This window comes from Hirundo rustica, chromosome 3 (assembly GCF_015227805.2).
Source record: "Hirundo rustica isolate bHirRus1 chromosome 3, bHirRus1.pri.v3, whole genome shotgun sequence".
Taxonomy (NCBI): Eukaryota; Metazoa; Chordata; class Aves; order Passeriformes; family Hirundinidae; genus Hirundo; species Hirundo rustica.
In genome coordinates this window covers 58,172,053-58,193,397 of record NC_053452.1, presented here as the reverse complement: position 1 = coordinate 58,193,397, position 21,345 = coordinate 58,172,053, and the positions used below count along the sequence as shown (strand labels likewise).

Here is a 21,345-nt window from a genome sequence, read left to right as displayed (position 1 = left end):
GTTGTAAAGTCAGGGTTATCAGCTGAGCACAAACGCAACACATGCTGCCTTATCAGAACAGCCTTACCAGAATAACCATGTAAACCAGACCCAACTCACCAGTCTAGTGTTTTGCTGCTTGCTATACCAGACCGTCAAGGAAGAAACACCCATTTCAGAATTAATGCCAGAAAGCTTTTGATTTCTCAGACTAACAAGGAAACTATACATGTGACAGCATCACTGCGGGCTGCACAGAATTAGTTTACACCAGCTTGATGTATTTTAATATTATTTAACAGCTCCTGTAAACCCGTGATGATCTTACCCCTTACTCAAACTTCAGACTCCATTGACTGTTCCAGCACGAAGGTTGCTGTTCCACATCTCAGCTTTTGCACAGGTTCTTTAACAACAGTTTAAGGGTAGAATTCTCCAAGATCAGCTAGGAAAACTATGTGTAACTGCATCTTGTTTGTCCCATTTTCAAGTTCTCAGCATCCCTGACTCACTTAGCCGGGCTAGTTTGGGGGTTTTATTGACACAATAGCAATTTTTCAAGAGTAAATACTCTGATGAAAGGAGTTGTAGTATTGAAGTAATTTTAGAATCTTGAAAATCAAATCAGATACCATCAGCATTTGAGAAAAATGGGTGACTCCTGAGCTAGTTCAAAGAGAGCTAGGCAGAACTTGCATTTTAGAAAAAAAAATTTATTTAGACATCTGTTGCTCTTAAATTACAAAAGTTAAAAAGAGCATGCAGTGCACTGACATCACCGATTACTTCTAAAGCTGTTTTAAGACATAAGGTGGTTTCTTCAAGAGAAGACAACTCAACATGATCCAAACTCAACTATCCATTTCTCATATTTCTCAATGTCCGCAGCAGAAACAGATTTAGAAACTTTTTTCAAAGCTATTTCAAAGTCTTCCATAGTTGTAGGCATGTGCATTTCATCTCGGGGAAGATTTCTTATTTCTTCTGGTGTCAAGCCTTCAATACGCCTCCTCATAGCCATCAATGACGCATCTCTAGTCAGGAGGGTAAGAAAAAAAAATCATTACTCAATACAGGATGGTGAGTTCAGTTGTTTGAAAGGCTCAACACAGCATTCCAGTTACGCTGCTGTATTCGAAAAGATTCAATAAAGAATTGTAAACTTTTATGGGAAGATCTCCAAGTGCTCGTGCAAGCTACAATACCACGTTATCCATATTTTTCAAACATGACATTGTCCTCACCAGATATGTGAACAGCTGTTATTCACAGGCTAGACAAAAGAGGTAAAGACAAACTCTTTTAGCTGATGTCACTGCATGCCTATGATGTAGCTGCTGTTTATAGTATTTTTAAAGAGGAACAAGGCAATAACAATTTCACTGCTAGATACAGAAGGAGTAGCTGGAGTGTTTTGAATGTTTCCTGGTTTGAACAGGAATCCCACTTCAAAGACAGAGGAGTCAACAGTATCTACCTCCAACCTGTACACTCAAGAACTAAATGTTAAATAACAAAATCCATTCTCTGTGTAGCTCCTCAAACTTCTGGCATTAATGAGCACAGAGTGTTTTTAAAAGTGTGTCATTTCCTTTCATGTTAGGTTTGACTACATTTAGATTTCCAGCAGCAAATCTGGCAGCAGCAGGTCATGAGATGGTGAGATGATAATTAGGAACACTGCAAGGCTGAAGTTCCTCCTAATTCATTGTTATATATCTTAAAATAACAAGAAAATGCTGCTTATCTGTCTAGCAGTAAAAAAGGATGGAAGTGTAATCTCGGTGATATCACAATAGTATATTGTGTCATATCAGAAGGTGAGAATCCGAAGAGAAAAAAGCTTATGCATTGTCTTCTGGAAGGATTTAGAGAAATGGTTTGAGCATATTCTGTTTCAGTACCATCCACTCCTGCTAAAGGAAACCGTAACTGTCAGACTTCAGGAATTTACTAAATAATTCACAAAATATTCCAAGTTGGAAGGGCCCCACAAAGATCATCACGTCCAACTCTTAAATGAACAGCCTGTACAGGGATCGAACCCACAACCTTGATATTATTAGCACCATGCTCTGGCCAACTGAGCTAATATAAGTGTTAATAAAATAAAATCTCTAGTACAGGAACTAAAATTTCAGAACAACCAAAAAGTTGCCTCGTTGAACTCCATCTCAACCAAATATCACCATGCTTCGCTGTTACAACATCATTTGTAAACCATAAACTACTGTTACACAGTGGCATGGGGGGGACAGTCCATGCATCTAATTTGCTTCCAGACAGCAGTTAAAAAAAAAAAACCACAACAGAAAGTCCAGCAAAAACAATCCAGCCAACCAACCAACCTCATACCTTAACACACTGACAGAACTGAAGTGCAGCTGCCACCACTTCCTTTTGTAAAGTCATTTTATGGACAGTCATTCCAAACTGAACTCCTGGTGCTTTCTCAAAAGGACTCCTGATGCCTGGAGAAGCACCAAAGCTCTATTCAAAAAACAGGCAGCCACCCAGTAGAAGACACAGCAGGGGCCAGTTCTGTTCTAAAGGCCTTGCAATACTGACAGTCCACTCGAAACAACAATTCAAAGTTAGTTCATACTCACATCTAATCTGCAATTTGGATGCATTTTGTATTTCCTGAATGTCATTTTAAAATGAAGGTTCACCTTCATTTCCCCCTGGTTATATGCTGACTGCTAGGAACTGTAGTGTTACTGCTGCCTGGTTTTCACTCTGGCTCAGCTTTGCACTTCACCTCAAATTCTTTAAGACAGGAGGGTCATTTCAGTAAGCCAGTGTTCTTGGTCCACTTATTCGTATGTTTTGTTTGTGTCACTAGCAAGGACTTTCATAGTATACAGGTTTGAACTTTACTATGCTTATATACTGAGAGCCTGAACCATAAAAAAGCACTTTTAAATCATCCATATCTTTTTAACTCAATGTAAATGAAACAAGCATATCCAAGAGCTATTTCTCTTTACACCATGAACAATTATTTACACACAGGCTAATATGAGTACTTTTTTAGTGATTTCAAACCATGTACATCCAAATCTCAGTTTATCTGGATTTCTGCTTGCTGGCACCTCAGTCATCACTTCAGAGACTGCCACAAATAGAAGATTCAGATGTTTACTTGTGGTTTTTTAATCTGTTTGCCTTTTTTAGTTGTTGTTTAATAGTATTTGTACAAAGGGGCTTTGGTTAAAAAAAATCAAAAGTAATTGTTCACAAATACAGACACATAAAATCCACTGAAAAACATTACAAGTATTTTCATTTCTAGAATAAGTGTTTTGATATTCAGTATAAAATTAATTACAAGCAACAAACACTGAAACAGACTGGAGGAGACAAACTGCAGCTAAAATGCACAAAGCAGCAGACCAAATAATCTCTTTCATATAACACGAGCCTATTAGCACAAAGTCCTTTCAAAGCAGAACCAAGACTGATCAAAAGAACACCAGAAATTTATCTTACAAACCTACAAACGAAACAAATCTCCACAACACAGATTCAGAGCAACTAACATACCATTCTTTTCCCAGACACTGCGCAAGGTTTGTTCGAGAAACCATACTGAGGGCTCCAACCCTTTAGCTCAGCCTGCAGTGGCCCTGCTGACAGAGCCTTTGGTGGCAGCTTTGTGTACAGGCTACTTGCTTTCATCCCTGTGGCATGGCACATTGTCCTCTCAGCTGTGCTGACACGTGTCTGCAGAGCCACGTTAAGAATCTAGGCAAGAAACGGATCCGCATTGAGGAAGCAGCCAGGAGGTGCTTTTACTCCAGCTCTCTCATCCTGCTCAAAGCACAGCCCCACAAAAGTTGGGCTGGAACAACCAGGAGCTCAAGCCTTGCCTTGCCACACTTCAGTGCTACCTCCAAAGCCTGAAAGCAGCGTTACACAGGTGACAGATTACATCAGATGATAACAGCAGCTTCAGTTCTTGGTCCCATACTGTAGATCTGGGTTTGCCACTGCCACAACTGTGCCAGCGCAAGTCTTTTGCTGTAAACTGGACAACAGACACTTGTCTCGTAATAGATCCTTCCCTTTCCAATTTTTCAAAGAAAATGTAAGGGAAGAATTAGAAGATATTTTTTAGCCAATTATTTCAGGAATCCAGGCTAGAGAACAGGCCCACAAACAACTGTATGCCAACAGTACAGATGAGACAGGGAAATGAAGGAAGGTAGCAGAAAACTTCAGTCTCATCACAAAAAACCAATGTGCTGAGTACACAGCTCTTGGACCATCATACAAGACTCCACACGTTTTCCATGTCATGAAAGAAGAAAACACCATGTTTTTACTTTAGTTATTCCAGCCTCTATCACTGCTGCTTCTTCCATATGGATTTCTGCAGAAGTCATATAGCCCAAGCAGAATGACTGCAATTCTGCAAGTTTAAGTTTACCATCCTCTGGATAGTCCTCATGCATGGCATTTAGTCTATATGAAAGAAGATGGAATTTTACCTAAATCACAGCTTATTAAGTTACTAGGTTATAACTACTCTTCAAATGGAAATTTAGGTAAATACTAATGCAGTATTTCACCTTTTAGCCATACATAAAAGACAAGTTACAGTCCATTTTTATCCAATAAATTTAATAATGTAAACTGGTTATCTTACAAACAGTTTTCCCAAAGTTTGCAGCAGCAGTAACACAAATGACACAATGCAGCTTACCTGCATACGTTGGTAATGTCTGCACCTGAATAACCCTCCATTTTCTCAGCTATGTTTGCAAGGTCAACATCATCAGCCAGTTCCAGTTCTCGCAGATTTATTTTTAGGAGCTCCTCTCTACCTTTGGCTAATCACAGAAAAGAAAACTGAGTCTGTACAATTTGTTTGCTGAAGATAAATACTAAATTAAGGGAGGATAAGAGTGAAGAATGAGAAGAAGGACGCTGTACTTGCTACAAGAATAAATGTTCAAGCTGGTCCTGAATCCAGAAGTGAATCTGCATACGCGTATCAATTAGATTTTTAAGCCAAGCGATCAAAACTAAAGGAATGTTGATAAAGTTTAGATCTTAGAATTTTTAACCACTCCTCTCCCCAATTCTTCATACCTGATGGTAAAGGAATGTAAATCCTCTTTTCTAGCCTCCGTCTTAGAGCTTCATCAATATCCCAAGGAAAATTAGTAGCAGCAAGTACCATGACCATCTTAGAAGGATCATCATTTTCAGTAGCTCCCCCAACACCTGCAGTGGAGAAAAGAGGAGGTAAAACATTCATGTGTTTTTTGAAATTTCACGTACAGAGACAACTCTTCTGCAGTATTAAAGCAGCTACTCTACTGCATTTTAATGAGCCCAAGTTTAACAGAATCATCAAGCACAAGAGTTTGCTTTTTCATCTCTATGACAGCCTGCAAGCATAAATGGAAGCTTGGTTTAAACAGCAGCAGGGGCACAGGCCACTGCTCAGACCAGGAAGTTCCTCTCTATCATGGCTAGAATGGTTTTACAGCAGAGTTGTTTGTACTTGTGCCACAACAGTGGTTCAATTGTCACATCAACATCTTGTAGCAGCAGCTGAGGAAACAAAACAACGCCCAAGACCATCACCACACCAAAAACCAACACCCCCACAGTATTCACCAAGAGCCACACCAAAGGAGCATGACTCCCCTACAAGATCTCTTCACTTCTGAAGTCAGGACAAAGGTCTCATGTGTACAGGTGGACTGTACAAACTGCTGAAGTGAATGCTTAAATTTGGTGGACTAAATCACAACATCTTAGAGACAGATAGAACACCTCAGTTTCTAAATACTATGAATCTGCTACAAGAGGAGGAAGGTAATTTTGGTAAAGCTGCTACTCTATTTACTGTTTTTGCTTAGAACAAAAGGGTTGGGCTGTGGGATAGCCACTGTACCTAGTCTGCCTGAGAGTCTGCATATAAAACACATTTTATGAATGCCTAAGTAAAAGGATTCAAATTGTTCTAACTAATAAAATCAGATCATGTACATACTTTATATGAGAAGAGTATTAGAACTCTGCTGCTCTTTAAAGACAAAAATAAAAGGGTACCAACATCAGAGAAGTGGAAATAAATACACAAATCTTCTGACTCATGGAATTCTATCACAAAAGAGTTCATAGATTAGCACTTCTCAGTAGCTCCTTTCCTTCTCCCTGCTCCTCAGAGTATAAAATGGATGCCTCTAGAGCAACTCTGTATTGTTACCTACTTTTGAACTTTGTTGATTTGTGAAATACTAACCACATATCTGTAGTGAACTCAGTGTTTTAAAATGAAAACTCTCACAACAACTTCTATAAAGGAGAAGATCTTCACTTGTTATTCATATTCTTAGGAGAAAAAGAGATTCCAAAGAAGCTAACTGTAATGTTGCCTTTGAAGTTTAAATAGAAACAAGTAACAGTTCTTTTGAACCACTTTTTACTTATTTTTGAAGAAATGAGTGATATGCCTAGCAAAGACAGAGAGAAGCAGGATTTTTTTTCTGCTGGTCTTTTGAAATCTTGTATTTTCCACTGAATCTTCCTTATTCTGGGTCACTAATACAAGATCATAGCTCAGAGGCCAAAAGATTGTTAAATAATGTCACTTGTAGCTTTTAACCCAAATTTCATGCAAGGCTTTCAAAAAACTGCTTCTGAAGAATGAAGGTTTCCCCTCCCCCCTTTTTTTTTCCTGTCCCTGAAGTTTCCTCCAGTCCAGCAGTTCCCAGTGATCAGGTTCTTTACCATCCATTTGAACTAGCAGTTCTGCCTTCACACGTCGGCTGGCTTCATGCTCCTCTGAAGTTCCCCTGCGGCTACAGATGGAGTCTATCTCATCAATAAATATGGTTGTTGGGGCGTAAAATCGAGCCTGAAGAAAGCAAAGGAAAAAGCAGAAGCTGAAATAGCAGTTCACTCCCATTTAAGAAGTAGCAGCATATTCAGAGCTGAGTAATGATGCATTTACCTCAGCTTCTAACTATCAAATGATCCCCACCCTTCCCCTTCTTGGACCCTAGCACTCAGGTACAGAACAGCTGTGCATTCATTCAGAGCAGTTGAGTGGAAGAGCTTTTGGCAAAGTTCTGTAGTTGTTCGGGCTACAAACAAACATTTCCTAAGCTAGAGGCAGTTTCCCACACTAGGAGTAACATTTTTAACTGTCAAAGTCATCACAGAAGGCTTGAATTGAGATTTCAGTTAAAGCCAGGATGAAAGTTAAGCTGGGACACCATGACACGGAACCTGTCCAAGAGATAGGTCAACTGCAAAATAACCGACCTTTTTGAAAACAAGAGCATTTAAAGACAAGGATCCAGAATAATAAAAACTATTGTATTAGAGCAGGTGAGATGCTGTTGTTTATGTTATCTCCATTTTTGACCAATAACACTACGAGCTGGTATCCTGCCTAACAAACTATAATGTAAAAGATCTTTTATTTCCTGCCTTTTCTGATTACTGTAATAGCAACTCTGTTGTCCCCTTCAGTGCTGGACACTCTAGAAAACACTGCATACACACCTGGTAACACATGATAAAAAAAGACAACTATTTTCTCAGCCCATTTCAAGTATTATGTGCTCTGAAGCCAACTACAGTTTGGAAGGCCACTTCATTTAACCACAAACAAAAACCACCCAAAAAAACAACAAAACATGCAGCCTAAATAGGGTTCTCACCCAGAAAGCAATTAATTCTGTCCCTAGATTTACATTCAAGTATATTCTGCAGCACACACCAGCTTATAGTGAGCTACCTCTAATGTAACACAACCTATGTTTCAGCTTTTATAAATCCATTTAGGAATAATCTTGAAATGCAGATGAGCAAATCAAAAATGTCCCAAGCATCTGAAGCTTGGAGAGCTGTTTATGTATGCTATGAGTTTGAAACCTTAATAAGGTTTCACTGTTCCAGAGGTGATTCTACTTCATTGTCTCACTGTTCATGTTCAGAAAATTAGATCACCATTTCAAACAGCAGACGAACAAGTTTCTCAGATTCTCCTCTGTATTTTGAGGTAAGTGTGGAAGAAGAAACATTGAAAAAAGTTGTCTTGCATTCAGTGGCTACAGCTTTTGCTAGGAGGGTCTTTCCAGTACCAGGAGGACCAACCATCAGCACACCCTATTAAAATGAGAAAGAACCACTTTTAGGACAAGAATCAATAGAGAACTTTACAGTTTGTTTAGTGTAATAGTAAACTACTGGATGTAAACTTTCCCTTGAAAAGTTATTCAAAGGTAAGTAATGAATATAATTTCTTACTCGCAAACACGTAGCTGAAGACTGTGCATAGGTTGTTTATTTTGTTGTTATTGTTTACAATAAATTTTGGTACTAAATCGTGGGAAGAATTTATTTAAACTGTAAAACATTTTAAATTTCTTGTTCTGCCAAGATGCCATCTCAAAATCCTACTTATGATCATAGGAGCGGATTTTTTTGTACCTTCCACGGTCTTCTAATCCCCTTGAAAAACTCTGGCATCCACATTGGTAAAACTACAGCTTCCTTCAGCAGCTTTTTGGCTTCTACTAAATCAGCAATGTCATCCCTGACAAGAAAGAGAAAGTTGTTTGACAGATTCAGACAGGAGGCAAAAGAATCAGCTCAAAAAACCCACACAATTAAACTTTTTACTATGCACTGGTTCTCCCATAAATCTAATTAATTTTCCTGAATTATTTACATTCTAGTGGCAAAAGCCTGTAACAGCTACAATTGACATCTTCCTGGCAGACTCCAGATAGATACAAAAGCAAAAAAGTTGAACTGTTTCACTAGAACACCACTGTCAGTATTCAGAGAAAGACAAGCAGAAGCAAGCAGGTTGGTTAAACTTAGGCTAACTACCAATTATGCTTACTTGTTTTGCTGAGAGGTTGGATGTCCCTGAAACTTAAATACCATCTTTCATTGTTATAAGAACAACCTGCTGAAGACTAGTAAATAGAGCAGAATTAAACAGAACTTTTAGAATTCTTTTTCAGAGTTACAAAAGTATTGATTCTTAGATACCTTATAGGATGGTCTTATCTCCTTGAAAGTAACTTTCAGGACATTCCTCTTATCAGCATGTGCCCAATTAACATTTTGTTTCAAAACACATCCATATGAAGAATTAGTTTCAAATCTGAAGTCATAATTTAAGATTCAATATAAAAACTGAAACATATATTTAAATACTAAAATAAAATACAAGACAGTCACGTGCACATAAAGCGTTCTGTGGGACTGATCTTTTTTTTTTTAAAGCGTACTTTATTTGCCAGAAGATTTTTGCTCATTTAATCCTCACAAAACCACCTAAGCTTGGAAACATTCAGAACACAAAACAACCTTTATATAAGGTTTAATATTTAACACATTTATGTAAAGGTACTGGCACAGGGTGGTATTTTATACTAGTGGCCACATGACATCCAGTAACATTTCAAAGGGTTCCTATATTGACATCCCTTCTTTGTTAATCAGTTTTCTGTCTTGATATGCCCCAGAGTAGCAAAACAGATTTTCAAATGAAAAGACATTGACAGACATTAGAAACTTTTACACTGCAAAAGAGTATCTCAAAATTGATTTTAGGACTCTCAGAAAATTTTGAGAAGCTTTGTATGGGCAAGTTGGACAGGACTTTAAGCAACCTGATTTAGAGAACGATGTCCCTGACATGGCAGGGGACTGCTTTAGCTGATCTTTAAAGGTCCCATCCATCCCAAACTATTATATGAACCTATGTGTGGAAAAAAAAAAATTTGAGCTCTAGGAGTATTCAACTATATAAGAAGTTTAGTTGCCTACTTAAAGGCAATATAGGAAAACCTGTATGAACTTTTTACATGTTAAGTATCTGCTAAAATACTTAATTCTTGTCATATCAAGGGAGAGGAAACAGAAACAACTCAAGAGACTAGCAGCAGTACTCAAACTTACCATCGAATGTTGGGATTCTGAGAAATTATATCTCTTTCCAAAGCTTCTACTAAATCTTTGTCATATCCAGTACTATCAAATTTCTTTGGTTCAGACTCTGAAATCTCAGATGTAGATTTGTTCTACACATAAAGGATACAACAGTGTAAATACATAGCAATGGTTATGCCACTAATGAATTTTTAACAGAAGTCCACAACGGCATCATATTTTTAGAAGGTGGCAACATAAACCAGCATGAAAATTATGAAGCATCCATATTACAGCTGCACTGCAGGATGGATGTGTGTGTTTCACCCAGATTTCTGTAGTGCCCTGGTTCCATTTCTTTCTCCCCAAAGCCAGCATATTGCACTGATTCAGTTTCTTTGTTTTGGTACCTAATGAAAACTGTATAAACCTATCCCAGTGTAAGAGTTTCTGCCTCTTCTCCCACAGAAATCTGACACTATCTGAGACAGAGTACAGGGAAATTATGTGTAATACCAGACCACAAAGTGTCACACTGAGAGTATCTCAAATTCTCTAAGTGTCATACATATGCCACATATGTGGGACACAAAAAAAAAAAGCATGACTTCCATATGAATGAGCAATGGTGATCTGCAGGGAGACCACAGGGGTAAAACCAGAGCTAATTAACTGATACAGAAGCATGGACATGAACAGCAGAGAAGCAGTTCTGCAGAGTCAAAGCAAAGAAGATACATAGTTGAAAGGGCTCAAAGAGCAGAGACCATGCAACTGAAAGAAAATAAAATGCACTAGACATACCCTAGTTTTATACATTTAACAGCAAGCCTGGTGATGACAGAACTGTAAAAGAGAAAAAGAGACCTATCCTGTCTCTCTGTGGGTATATTCTGATGGATAGAGGATTATTACTCAAAGATAATCTAATTTAGCTCCGAATAAAAGTAGTAGCTTACACAGCTAAACAATTCCACCCATGAGATTAGACTATCTCCACAGGCCATGACACCACGCCACAACTTAAAGTTGCTGAAGCTAACAAACTATTGCATAGATATTTGAGTTATTTAGACCCTGGAAAACTATGAATCTGTTGTTTCCTGTAGGGTCTCTTACCTTGGTCATCTGCTAAATTTACAGAGACCAGAGCACAAAGCAAAAATTAAAGCACTCTGCCACAAACAGATCATAGTTCAAATATGCTGGGGTTTTGTTCATTTACAACTGAAGAGATTATGGAGCTAGCAACATATCTCAAAAGGAAAAAAAAGAAGAAAAAAAAGGCAAGGATCTCATTTAGGGATTAAGTAAATCTTGACATGCTTTGGAACAGGCAATTCAATCTTGGTTTAAATTATACTCAAACCAATTAAGCCACAAGGATGTCCCATGTGAATGAGCTTCACCAGGCTCTACTTCAGAAATTCAGTGGTATCATTTTAAACTGCCTTCAAGTTGCAGTAAACACATCACAGAATCACAGAATGGGTCAGGCTGGAAGAGACCACAGCGGATCTTCTGGTCCAACCTCCCTGCCCAAACAGCATCACCCCACAGCACATACCACAGGATTGTCCAGATGTCTCTTGAGTATCTCCAGTGAGGGAGACTCCACTACCTCTCTGGACAATCTGTTCCAGTGCGTGGTTAACTGCACAGTAAAAAAGTTCTTCCTCATGTTCCGCTGGAACTTCCTGTGCATCAGTTTCTGCCTGTTGCCTTTTGTCCTGTTGCTTGGCACCACCAAGAAGAGCCTGGAAACATCCTCTTGGCACCCACCTTCAGATATATTTCCCAGATCTCAATTTCCCAGAGCAATTGTTTGTTTTTAATTAATCCATAAGCAACACTGTGCACAAAGAAGACACCTTACAAGGTGAGATTCAAGTCAGCACAATGACATGAACAGAAGAAAGATTTTACAGGCATGTCATTTTATAATACACTCCGCAGTAAGAAAGCACAGCTGAGTTCCTCAACTCCATGAAGTTATTTGCAAGTTTACCTTTTCCTCTTTTCCTTTATTTTGCTGGTCCTTTTTTTCCCGGCTGCGGACTGCCTTCCCTTTATCACTGGGGTTTCGAGAGGACGGACGGTGAGAGCCTCTGACGGCCGCACTTACACGATTATTGTGACCTCTGCAATCACTGCACGGAGCAGACTGACGCTTCCTGGGTCCTGGCGAAGGTCTAATTAGTTGTAACATATGCAAAAAGCCTCAGTGTAAAGCCACTGGTGAGCACTACATAACCAAATCAACTGGTTACAAACTGAAAAGCCATTCTGCTCAAAATAAGTATCTATATGTCAGAAACGAGACATATTTTTAGATAGTGACTAAAATTCCATTTTCCCTGTGCCACAAGCTCAGGGTCCACCTGCTTAAAACAAGTGCCTGGCTTTGTATATTTCATCAGTAGAAGTAACACGGAGCTTAGAAAAAAATTAACAAACAAACAATAATTTGGCAATATAGCTAAAGTAATCAATCTAACAGTCACTTTCTGTCAAAATGCACAGTTCTGTGTCTGCTTTGCACATACTCCTGTCCCCTCCTTCATGCTACCACTAGCATGTGTTAGAACCTCCACTGAACCAGGTCAGATAGCTATGACAAAAAAAGACCAAAAAACCAAACAAAAATCCACTAGACACACAGAACAATGCCTTTAGCATTCTGAACCAGCTAATTAATGCCAACGGAGACAAAAGTGAAATAAAAACTCAAAACCAAAACCCAAACAACTCGGGCAACAGTGTGTGGGGGGAAGAAGCTTGACACTAGTCAGGACTATGCAAGACAAACCACCCAAAACATTCTGGATTAGGCTGCCTCAAAATGACACCTCCTTCACCACAAATGCTGTCAAACTGCTGGTGCAAGTGTTACACATAAAAGTTCAAGAACAAAAACTACACAACAGGCTGAAGCCAAAGCACACTTTGTCCTGATAAATATTAATTTAGGTCTTCAGGTTTCCTCTTACCTACGTTCAGCAGGTACTGGCAAAGACCAGACTTCTGCATCGTGAGCTGGCAATTCTTGTTGCGAGGCTTTCAATGGAGTATTGTCTAATTTAAAACTCTCCAGTGTTTTCATTATATCTTTCACATGCTTAGCTTCCACACTTATCTCCTGCCAAACCTGATTAAAAAAAAAAAGGTAGATTAAGCACATTGGAAATAAGTTTGTAACAGCCCTCTGTTCAAGCACATGTAATGCCTGGATGGATTCCACAGGGTTTAACAAGTTACCTAATTCTACTTCAATAAGCAAGAATTACACACATTAGATATTAAGGATGTTTTTCTGCCTTCCTCAGCACATTTAAAGAACAAACTAAGAGATTCTGGTTTTAACATCAAAGAGACTTTTGACAAATTTTGCAGGTTAAACAGATACAACAGAACCTAATAAACTAAATATCAATCAAAAGTACCTAATAGGCAGATTATCAGTGAAAAAAACTGAGGGTTTTTGTTGAGAACAAATAGCAACTCACTTGCTATTAAGGACCTTAGTCCCACTAAAACACTGAGGGAAATAAGACCTGAATGATACCAGGCTAAAAGACTTGAGCATAACAGGGGTACTCATCAGCATAGCTGTCAAGGCAGACAGTGCACTGGCTCCCCAGAGCCATGTTCCATTGACTGTTCTGCCGCCAACAGACAAAGAAATCATAAAGATGACTTACACAAGTCTATATAATGAAAAGAAGCCTATACATAACAACACTAGTTTATAAGAGAATGGGGTCTTTTTATATTTTTGTTTACAGATAGGCAATTCTTGCTACTTCAATGTTTTTCCCTCAAAATGTCCCAGAAAAGTGCTATTTACCTGCTGCCATTTCTGTTGCAGATAGGTATCTCTCACAGAGTACAGATACTTATTCATTTGGTCAAGAACTCCCTGGTAGTAGACCATCGCAGAGTCATAATTTCCCAGTAAGGCATATTCACGGGCCAACTTCACATTCTCAATGATCATAACAAGGCTCATGTTCAACATGAAGCTGAAAAAAAAAATTAAGGGAATATTAAGGAAGTAAAAAAAAAAAACTGAGTACTGAAACAGTTTTTTGCAAGTATTTTCATATGCTTATTACCCCATTTGTCATATCAAAACATAGTAGCTGAGAAAATACTGGTTACAAAGAAAAGGCCTAAAAGGAATGTCATAAATATAAAATGATAATTAATGTTCTGTTAGTAAAAATCAAACTTTTCACGTCACAGCTTTGTTTCTTGTCATGGAGATTCTGTCAAAAAGCCCATGTAAGATATACAGATTTAAATGCATTATTACAAGTCAGAATTACATACTCTCCTTACCTCTTTATTCTACTGTAAGATATATCAGTATTTTACTGTGCCTGGCCTGTGCTGTGTGGTTTAAAAAAAAAAAAAAAAAAACCACCACAAAAAACACCAAACAAGCAATAAGTCAAAGCCCTTCTTCCTAATGCATTATGTTTCATTAATTTTTTTTTCACCTTAACATTCCGTGCATGTGAGTTTTAATAGCCTGATTTTTTGCCTTGTGGAAAATACTATTCTTCCATTAGCTTTATTTTACAATTCTCCAATTTTATTGAATGTTTCTTTGAAACAAATATCTACCTTCCATGCTGTCATGGGTTAGTACAGTTTGGGTTTTTTTAGTTATAGAATAATGCAGAATAATTCTCCAGGTCAGGACCTGGGAATTGCTTTGGAAAAGACAAGGACCTATCAGAGGGTTAGTTGGAATATTGGCATCTGTTCTAACCACTGAAAATTGTTGGCTACTACTTTGGGAAATACCATATAAAACCCCTTGATTTCCTGTAGGTGGGTCTTTTTCCTTCTTTCCTTCAGCCAGAGAGAGACAGGTAACATCGAGTGGAGCCTGCTTAGTTTTTCTTCTAGTCTCTCTCCCACAAAAAGAGTAAGTACTAAGACCAGAATTTAGTGAACGTGAAACCACTACGCATGCCCAGCTTGCACCTTCCTATCACCTTCATTCTTATGCCTAAAACAAAACCCCTGAAAAAAATCAAGGCTGTTTAAGTTATCACTAAAAGGTAAGCAAAAGCCACAATTAAACAGTTAGTGTTTAACTACCCATTTTATTTAACATACAGTTCAAACTATGCTATTTTTCCCTGTCAGTGGTGCATGTTTGTGTTTTTTTGGAACAAACATCGTAGGCTGTGACTACTTCCACGTTGCAGGACTAACAGAATCTGTGCTTTTAGACTGAAATAACACAGAAGTGTTATTTATACAAGTACAGTTGAAGCAGTAGGAGTATGTTGGAGTCCAGGGCACTCCTTTGGTTGCCCTGGAAGGTCAGAGACCTGGACAGGGGGGGTCTGGGACCCTGGCACAGAGCCCAGAAAGACAGTGGCTTTGACCTCAGTCTATGGGAAAGGCTTCCTGCACTGCGGGATGTATTGCAGGCTATAAGAGTGTGACAGATAGTAGTTTAGCTTATCACAAGGTGAAGAACAGTAGGTTTGGGTTTTTAGTATCAAAGTGGATGGGAGCAAGATGGAGGATTTTAGGCATTGTCTCCTGCTTCTTCTTTCTTCTTCATTCATTCCATTTTCTGCAGTGACGGTGGCACAAAGTAGCTTAAGGAGATTGGGTCAGAGTAGGGATGACCTGTTTAGTACAAGTGATAGGTACTGGCAAATAATGATAAATAAAGAGTACGTAACAATTAGTATAAGAGGCAGTGACAGCCCAGTGCAGGAGGAGTCGCCAGATGCCCAAGCAGCTGCACAGACCTTAGTTGAGCACTGAGAAATTGTAAGATAAGAAACAATAAACAAAGCATGCAACCTTGAAAATCAGAACCTGAAGACTCCATCTCTTTCTTGCATCTGGCTCAGGGCTTTGCAGAAGGCAAAAAGACTCTAAAACCTGAATCTCAGGACAAAAAATCTGAGAGGAGTAGACTCATTCTTTACAGTGCCACTGTCCATAGAGCAGTCGTCCCACATTACCATCAGTGTCTTATACACCCCATCCCCCTCTTCTCTAAGATACTCGTGCTGTTTCCGCTTTTCTTGTCTCTTACACACCAAGAATGTCCTCATTGTCCTCATAATTTCCTAAGCAGGCACAGAAAACATTAAAATCAGAAAAAAAACCATGCCTGCAAGAGAGTCATCCTGCTCTCATTTTGGTACCTGTACCCAGTGCCAGGAAGAAGCAACAGCAGACAAGCAATTCCAGCTAAGCCCTGGGATGAAGCATACTTGATACAGATCAACTATTTAAAGAATGTAAGAGGCACTAAATTCACATGCGCAATACTGAGACTTAAGACTGAATATATTTCAAGACCAGGTCACGGTCGATTTCGGACTCATTATCAGAGGTTTCAGAAGCCACTCTTTGCACACACCTGCCAACCTATTGCTAAAATGTGAGCTCTCTGTTGTAAAGAGGGGCCGCTAAGTACAAATGAAACATTTTAGGTCTTTCATTCCTTTTTCTGTCCCCTTCTCAAGGAGTTTCACGCACAGCAACACAGATCAGGCATTCTTGAGCCAACATCCTCTTCTTTTTTTGCTTCCTTTCTCTTCCTTCCCCAGCGCTTCCCCTGGAGCAAACAGCTGCAGTCAAAATTTTCAGTTCAGAACAGCAAAACTCAGGCAACAGGGGAGCTGAAGACAGGCCTGCAAGAGCCCACACCCATCCCTGCAGAGGAGACCCGAGGGGGTGAGCAGGAAACCTGCTATCACAGACCCTACACCGTGTAATCTCACTCCGGCCAGAGACTCGCCAGTCTACAAGCTGATACAGTTAATGTGGCCACCAACTACAAAGACCAACACATCCCAGGCTAATTAGGCTGTGGAGACACAGTTTGGCTTGGGAGTTTTGTTGGTTTTAACCTCAGGAGAAAGAGTCTGAAGATGTTTGTCAGCTGCTGTATGGATCATCACACAGATGTCAACAAAGTCTTCCCTGCTGTATTTAGGAGCAAGCTTTTCCACTCCTGCTCATCCTACCAGATACACCTGTTTGCCTGTCCTGAGAATTCAAACTGATGACTAACACTACTGAAATCACAAGTTGAGCAAGAAGCTAATAGACATTCTAAAAATCAAGTAATAGCAAGTTACTAAAACCAAACTACACTTTTAAATACAGAGGGAAGTCATAGGTAACTTTTTCTTCACTGAATGCTGTAGAGCAATCCAAGCAGTACAGCAACCTTATGTACACAGAAAAAGAAAAAAAAAAAGTTTGTAAAAATAGTTTTCATCTAGAAATGTGAATATAACAAGAATGTAAAAAAAAAAAAACCCACCAAGAAATCATAAAAAACAAAACCAACAAAACTAAAGAGGCTAAGTCAGAAACATATGAAAGCTTGGGACCAAAAGGATAGCACTGCAGATTATAAGAGTCAGTGGCATTTTTGGGTAAGAAAGTGCAGAGAATGTAAGGACAGAAAGTAGAAACAGACATGTAAGCAGAAGGATCTAGCAACTTGTGGGAAGAAAAAAAAGATAAAAGAAGGTGCTCACTCAAGTTTATAACACTATTGGAATCTACCTGTTTCATCAGTGTTATTGAAAATGCAGGATAATTTGGTTTAAGCCAGAAAACCAATTTAATTTGTTGCTTCACCTTGACTCATGAGAGCAAAAGAGCTTGAAGTGGCTTCCAAATACAAGGCTCTTCAGTACAAGTGAGGCAGAAAAAGCTGCTGGCTCTGCATATACCTGGACATGCCACTGCTGCTGCCACTTCAGGCAGTGTCAGAGATGATACACTAATGAGAGTCCATGGGTCTGCTGCACTTTTAAGTGAAGATGGCAAAGCAGTTCTAAGGGGGGAAAAGAAGAGTTAGAGTACTAATCTGAAGCAGATTGAAGTTTGTGGCAGAAGGTCACAACATACTGGGGCAGCTCGGCAGGGTGGAGGACGTGGGAGAGGCGTGACCACACACAAATCCAGAGTTAAACCAGAACTGAAGGGATTAAAACTCTCACAAAACTAATCCGGCACTACTTAATAATTTTTAAAGTATTTACAAATACTGAGCAGTATCACACGTGTTTACAAATACTTGGTGCTATCACGTAACGGGATGTCAAAGCAGCAGGTCTGCACTTATCAGCCACGACCTTTCCATGAATCATGACCAGTGAAGTTATCTATGTTCCACCAGCTGCTGAAACAGTGAAGAGCTCTTAAAGTTTACAGCAAACAGGATGTAAGAAAAATAACCAAGTTTAATTCTTCACTGTGTACAAACACACAAGACTTCACAATAATAATAATACTCTTCCCATCAGCTGTAAGTATATAAGGTTCCCTGAAATTAACCCACCTTTAATTACAAAATACATTTTATCATTTGCTCCAAGGACCTAAAATATTTCTAGAGGATAGAACAGCCAAATCCAGCAAGGGTTGAACTTAACAAAAGTTCAAGATCCCTATAGCTTGTGAGAATGAGGTTTTGGAACTTATTTTCATGTTTAATTTGAAAGATACCAGCCTAACCATTATCAAGAAAACACTGGGGATACTTCATGTTTTCCATAATAACTTAAAAAAATTGTCAGTAGAAATTACTGTAATTTCTGCTCACAGTCATATGTTAGAATCCAGGAATACTGCATCAATCCTGTAACATAAAGAAGTCCCCCAAACCTTAAAAAATAAAAGAAGAAACTGACATGCAGATATTAAAAGTGAATACTAACATTGGTCAATTACCATGGTGGACCCGCTGACTCGAAGAACAGCACAAACCATACATGGAAAATACTTCCAAGGAGTTCTTCGCTCCAACCTTAGTATCTGGACGAAGCCAGAGCCTGAATTTTGGCAGAGTGTGTATGTTTCCATTATTTCAGCCTGCTATACAGGCTCTGACATCAAAGCAACCGTGTAACATTTGCAAAGTTCTCTTGGCAAGCCAGATGAGAAAAAAACACCCCAGCTTTCAGGAATCAGTTTTTACTGATGACACGATGGCCTGCATCACCACCGAGGTCCCGTCCACCTTGAATATTCTTTTTCCTAACATCCATGGCCAGCAACATTTGGTATCAACAAGTGATTGTGCTGATTACTCGGGAAGAAGAGTTGCCGGGCTTACCAGACACCAAACAAAATGGTTCTCGTGCAGTTGCTGTATTTAACAGTAACGGTAGCAGAAGAACCAGCAGCAGTCACAAACATAAGCAAGGCTGGTAGTTTTTGGAAAATGAAAAACACTTAAAAAAATCAATGGCGGCACGTTGATTTTATGTTTTCCAGGCTAAGCCTTTCAGAAGGCTTTATTAACCAGGCTACTTAGTCCCCACTTCACGGGGGCTGGCACTCTCTTTGATTATCAATGTTCAATTAACAAATTTCTCTAGAAGTTTAGTGAGGTCCGCGGCTGAATAGATATCTGGAATTGCTGCCTGCAGCTTCTCCCTGTCTGGAGAGAAAACTTGCATCATCGCGGATTACTGCACATTAACAAAAAAACCCCAAACCAACTAAGCAGGTGGTGGGTGACGGGAGACCCAGGAAGCAGAGTTCCGTGCCTGGGCCGGTGCCAGCAGCCCCAGGAGCCCACCCAGGCGGGCTGCGGGGCCGGGAGCGCCGGCCACACACCTGCGGGCAGCGGCAGCCCCCGACGGCGATGCCCCGTGCGGCGCCGAGCACGTGTGAGCCACAGCCCTGACATACTGAGCTCCGTGGTCACCGTCACGGCTGTCGCGACAGCAACCCCCGCGGACCCTCGCCCTCCGGCCGCGGGGCAGAACGGCCGGAGCCCGCCCGTGCCCGGGAACCCTCGGGGTGGCCCCGCCACACGGGGCGCGGCCATCGCCCTCCGCCCCGGGCCCGCCTGTCCCTACGGCCCCGCGGGCCCCTCTCGCTCACTTACTCCTCTCCGGAGCTCGCACCCGCGGCGGCGGCAGCGGCTCCCGACGGCACCAGCCACGACCCCTTCACTTCTTCCGCCCCCTTCCTCCCGCAGCGGCGCTGGCCCCGCCCCGGCCCTGCCCGCCGCCTCCTCCCGCCGCCGCCGCCGGCAATTTTTGAAGGCAAATCCGGCTGCGTCACTTCCAGCCTGGTGGGACGGCGGAGAAGGTCCGCCCAGCCGGGCCGACCGGGAGTTGGTGTCTTTTTCAGTGTTATTAGTAAAAGCTAAGAGCTGGTTTGAGTTTAAGTTCTAAAGAGTAGCAGGGAAAAAAAAAAAAATAATAATAATAATTAAAGGCAGCGAGAAAACAGCAACTGCATTGGCCGGGAATCGAACCCGGGCCTCCCGCGTGGCAGGCGAGAATTCTACCACTGAACCACCAATGCTTGTGCGAGAGGGTGTCTCTCCCTTCATTACTCGAAGGTGATAAATGCAAATCTTCCCGTCCTATTGCATTCGCTTGAGCTCTTGCCCTGAGGGTCGTGGGCTTTCCTTTGGCTATTTCCTTTCCGTAAATCAAAAATGTGAGTTTTGCCGAGTAAATAGCAGGCACCCACGTTTATCTACATGTTCTTTGCTTGTGATTTGTCTGCACCGCTTCAAACTTTCACAGATGATGTTGTTCTGGGGAAAAAACCGCATCTGAGAGTGCTGAGGAAAATCTGCTGCCGAGCAGAGTCAGACCAGGAAAGTGCCCTTAAGTGTCCCTGATGGAGCAGTACCCCGTCACCTGTCTAAATAGACTCAGCTGCTTAGCAACAAATAGGATCTAAAGGTTGGGCACAATGCGGGAGGTTTATGATAGTCTTTCAGGGTGAACTCCAAACCCCCACAGCATTATGTCATCCTTTAATTAAGCATATCACATCCATTCTTTCTTACTCGTCCTGTTACTCTATTTCTATCCATTCTTAAAGTGGCAGTTTTAGTCTTTCCCTTTAACGTTTAAAACAATCATTCCTACATTACTTCAGCTGTAAAGACAGAGAAGGCTGCTGCTGAGTACCTACATAAGTGTGTCACAGGACTTGGTTGATGCAAGCTGGAGGAATTTCCTTTCTCCCCGTTGTAGGTGGGCTAATGAATAAAAAATGGTGCTAACACTTCCACAACCTCCTCCCCAAGTGTAGAAGAATTAGGATATAACTCAGTCTCCAATAACACATTAGTTTCTGCATTAGCACTTCGAGATGTGCACTTAAAGAAAGGGATTTTCACAAAGACAAATACCGATTAAAGCTGTGATACACTGTCCTCTTAAGGAACAGCTTTGTGGTACATAATGTATGCATAATAAATAATAAAAATAGTAATAGTAATTAATAAGATTTACTTATTTGATGAAAGAGGCAGCAGAGGACACTGAAATTGAACTCCTGAACACCAACATGTATACTTTTGAGAACAGGTTACAAACATGAGGTGAGAGCCAAGTACAATAGCATTCCTGCTGTTACACTTGTGCCATTTTATTGTTAAACAGTAGAGCTGTTGCAGCATAAATGGGACAT

General features: G+C 40.3%; 1 protein-coding gene and 1 non-coding gene across 5 annotated transcripts; both read right to left on the bottom strand.

Annotated features, from left to right (window-relative positions):
* Positions 1-676: 676 nt before the first annotated feature.
* On the bottom strand, positions 677-19,910 carry KATNA1 (katanin catalytic subunit A1). 4 transcript variants are annotated; one of them, XM_040059884.2, is made up of 13 exons: positions 19,796-19,902; positions 18,618-19,342; positions 17,628-17,731; positions 13,742-13,916; positions 12,885-13,042; positions 11,903-12,086; positions 9,925-10,046; positions 8,440-8,545; positions 7,957-8,115; positions 6,730-6,856; positions 5,077-5,211; positions 4,688-4,814; positions 677-1,013 (listed from the first exon to the last, which is right to left on the bottom strand). In XM_040059884.2, the coding sequence occupies exons 3-13, from the start codon at positions 17,633-17,635 to the stop codon at positions 815-817; spliced, it is 1,500 nt and encodes a 499-aa protein (XP_039915818.1). In that variant the 5' UTR covers positions 17,636-17,731; positions 18,618-19,342; positions 19,796-19,902; the 3' UTR covers positions 677-814. The 4 variants fall into 4 exon arrangements, with proteins under 4 accessions (XP_039915818.1, XP_039915821.1, XP_039915819.1 ...); XM_040059887.2 differs by lacking the exon at positions 17,628-17,731; XM_040059885.2 differs by lacking the exons at positions 17,628-17,731; positions 18,618-19,342 and having other exon boundaries at positions 19,796-19,910.
* A 239-nt stretch (positions 19,911-20,149) lies between these two features.
* TRNAG-GCC (transfer RNA glycine (anticodon GCC)) lies at positions 20,150-20,220 on the bottom strand. Its single transcript has one exon. It is a non-coding gene; the product is annotated as a tRNA-Gly (tRNA).
* Positions 20,221-21,345: the final 1,125 nt, after the last annotated feature.

Excerpts from the sequence above, each read along its gene's own strand:
- KATNA1 (XM_040059884.2), bottom strand. Across the intron at positions 10,047-11,902 it reads ATAAAGGAAAAGAGGAAAAG|AACAAATCTACATCTGAGAT; the intron begins GTAAACTTGCAA and ends CTTTATGTGTAG. Across the intron at positions 8,546-9,924 it reads CAGAATCCCAACATTCGATG|GGATGACATTGCTGATTTAG; the intron begins GTAAGTTTGAGT and ends CTTTCTTGTCAG.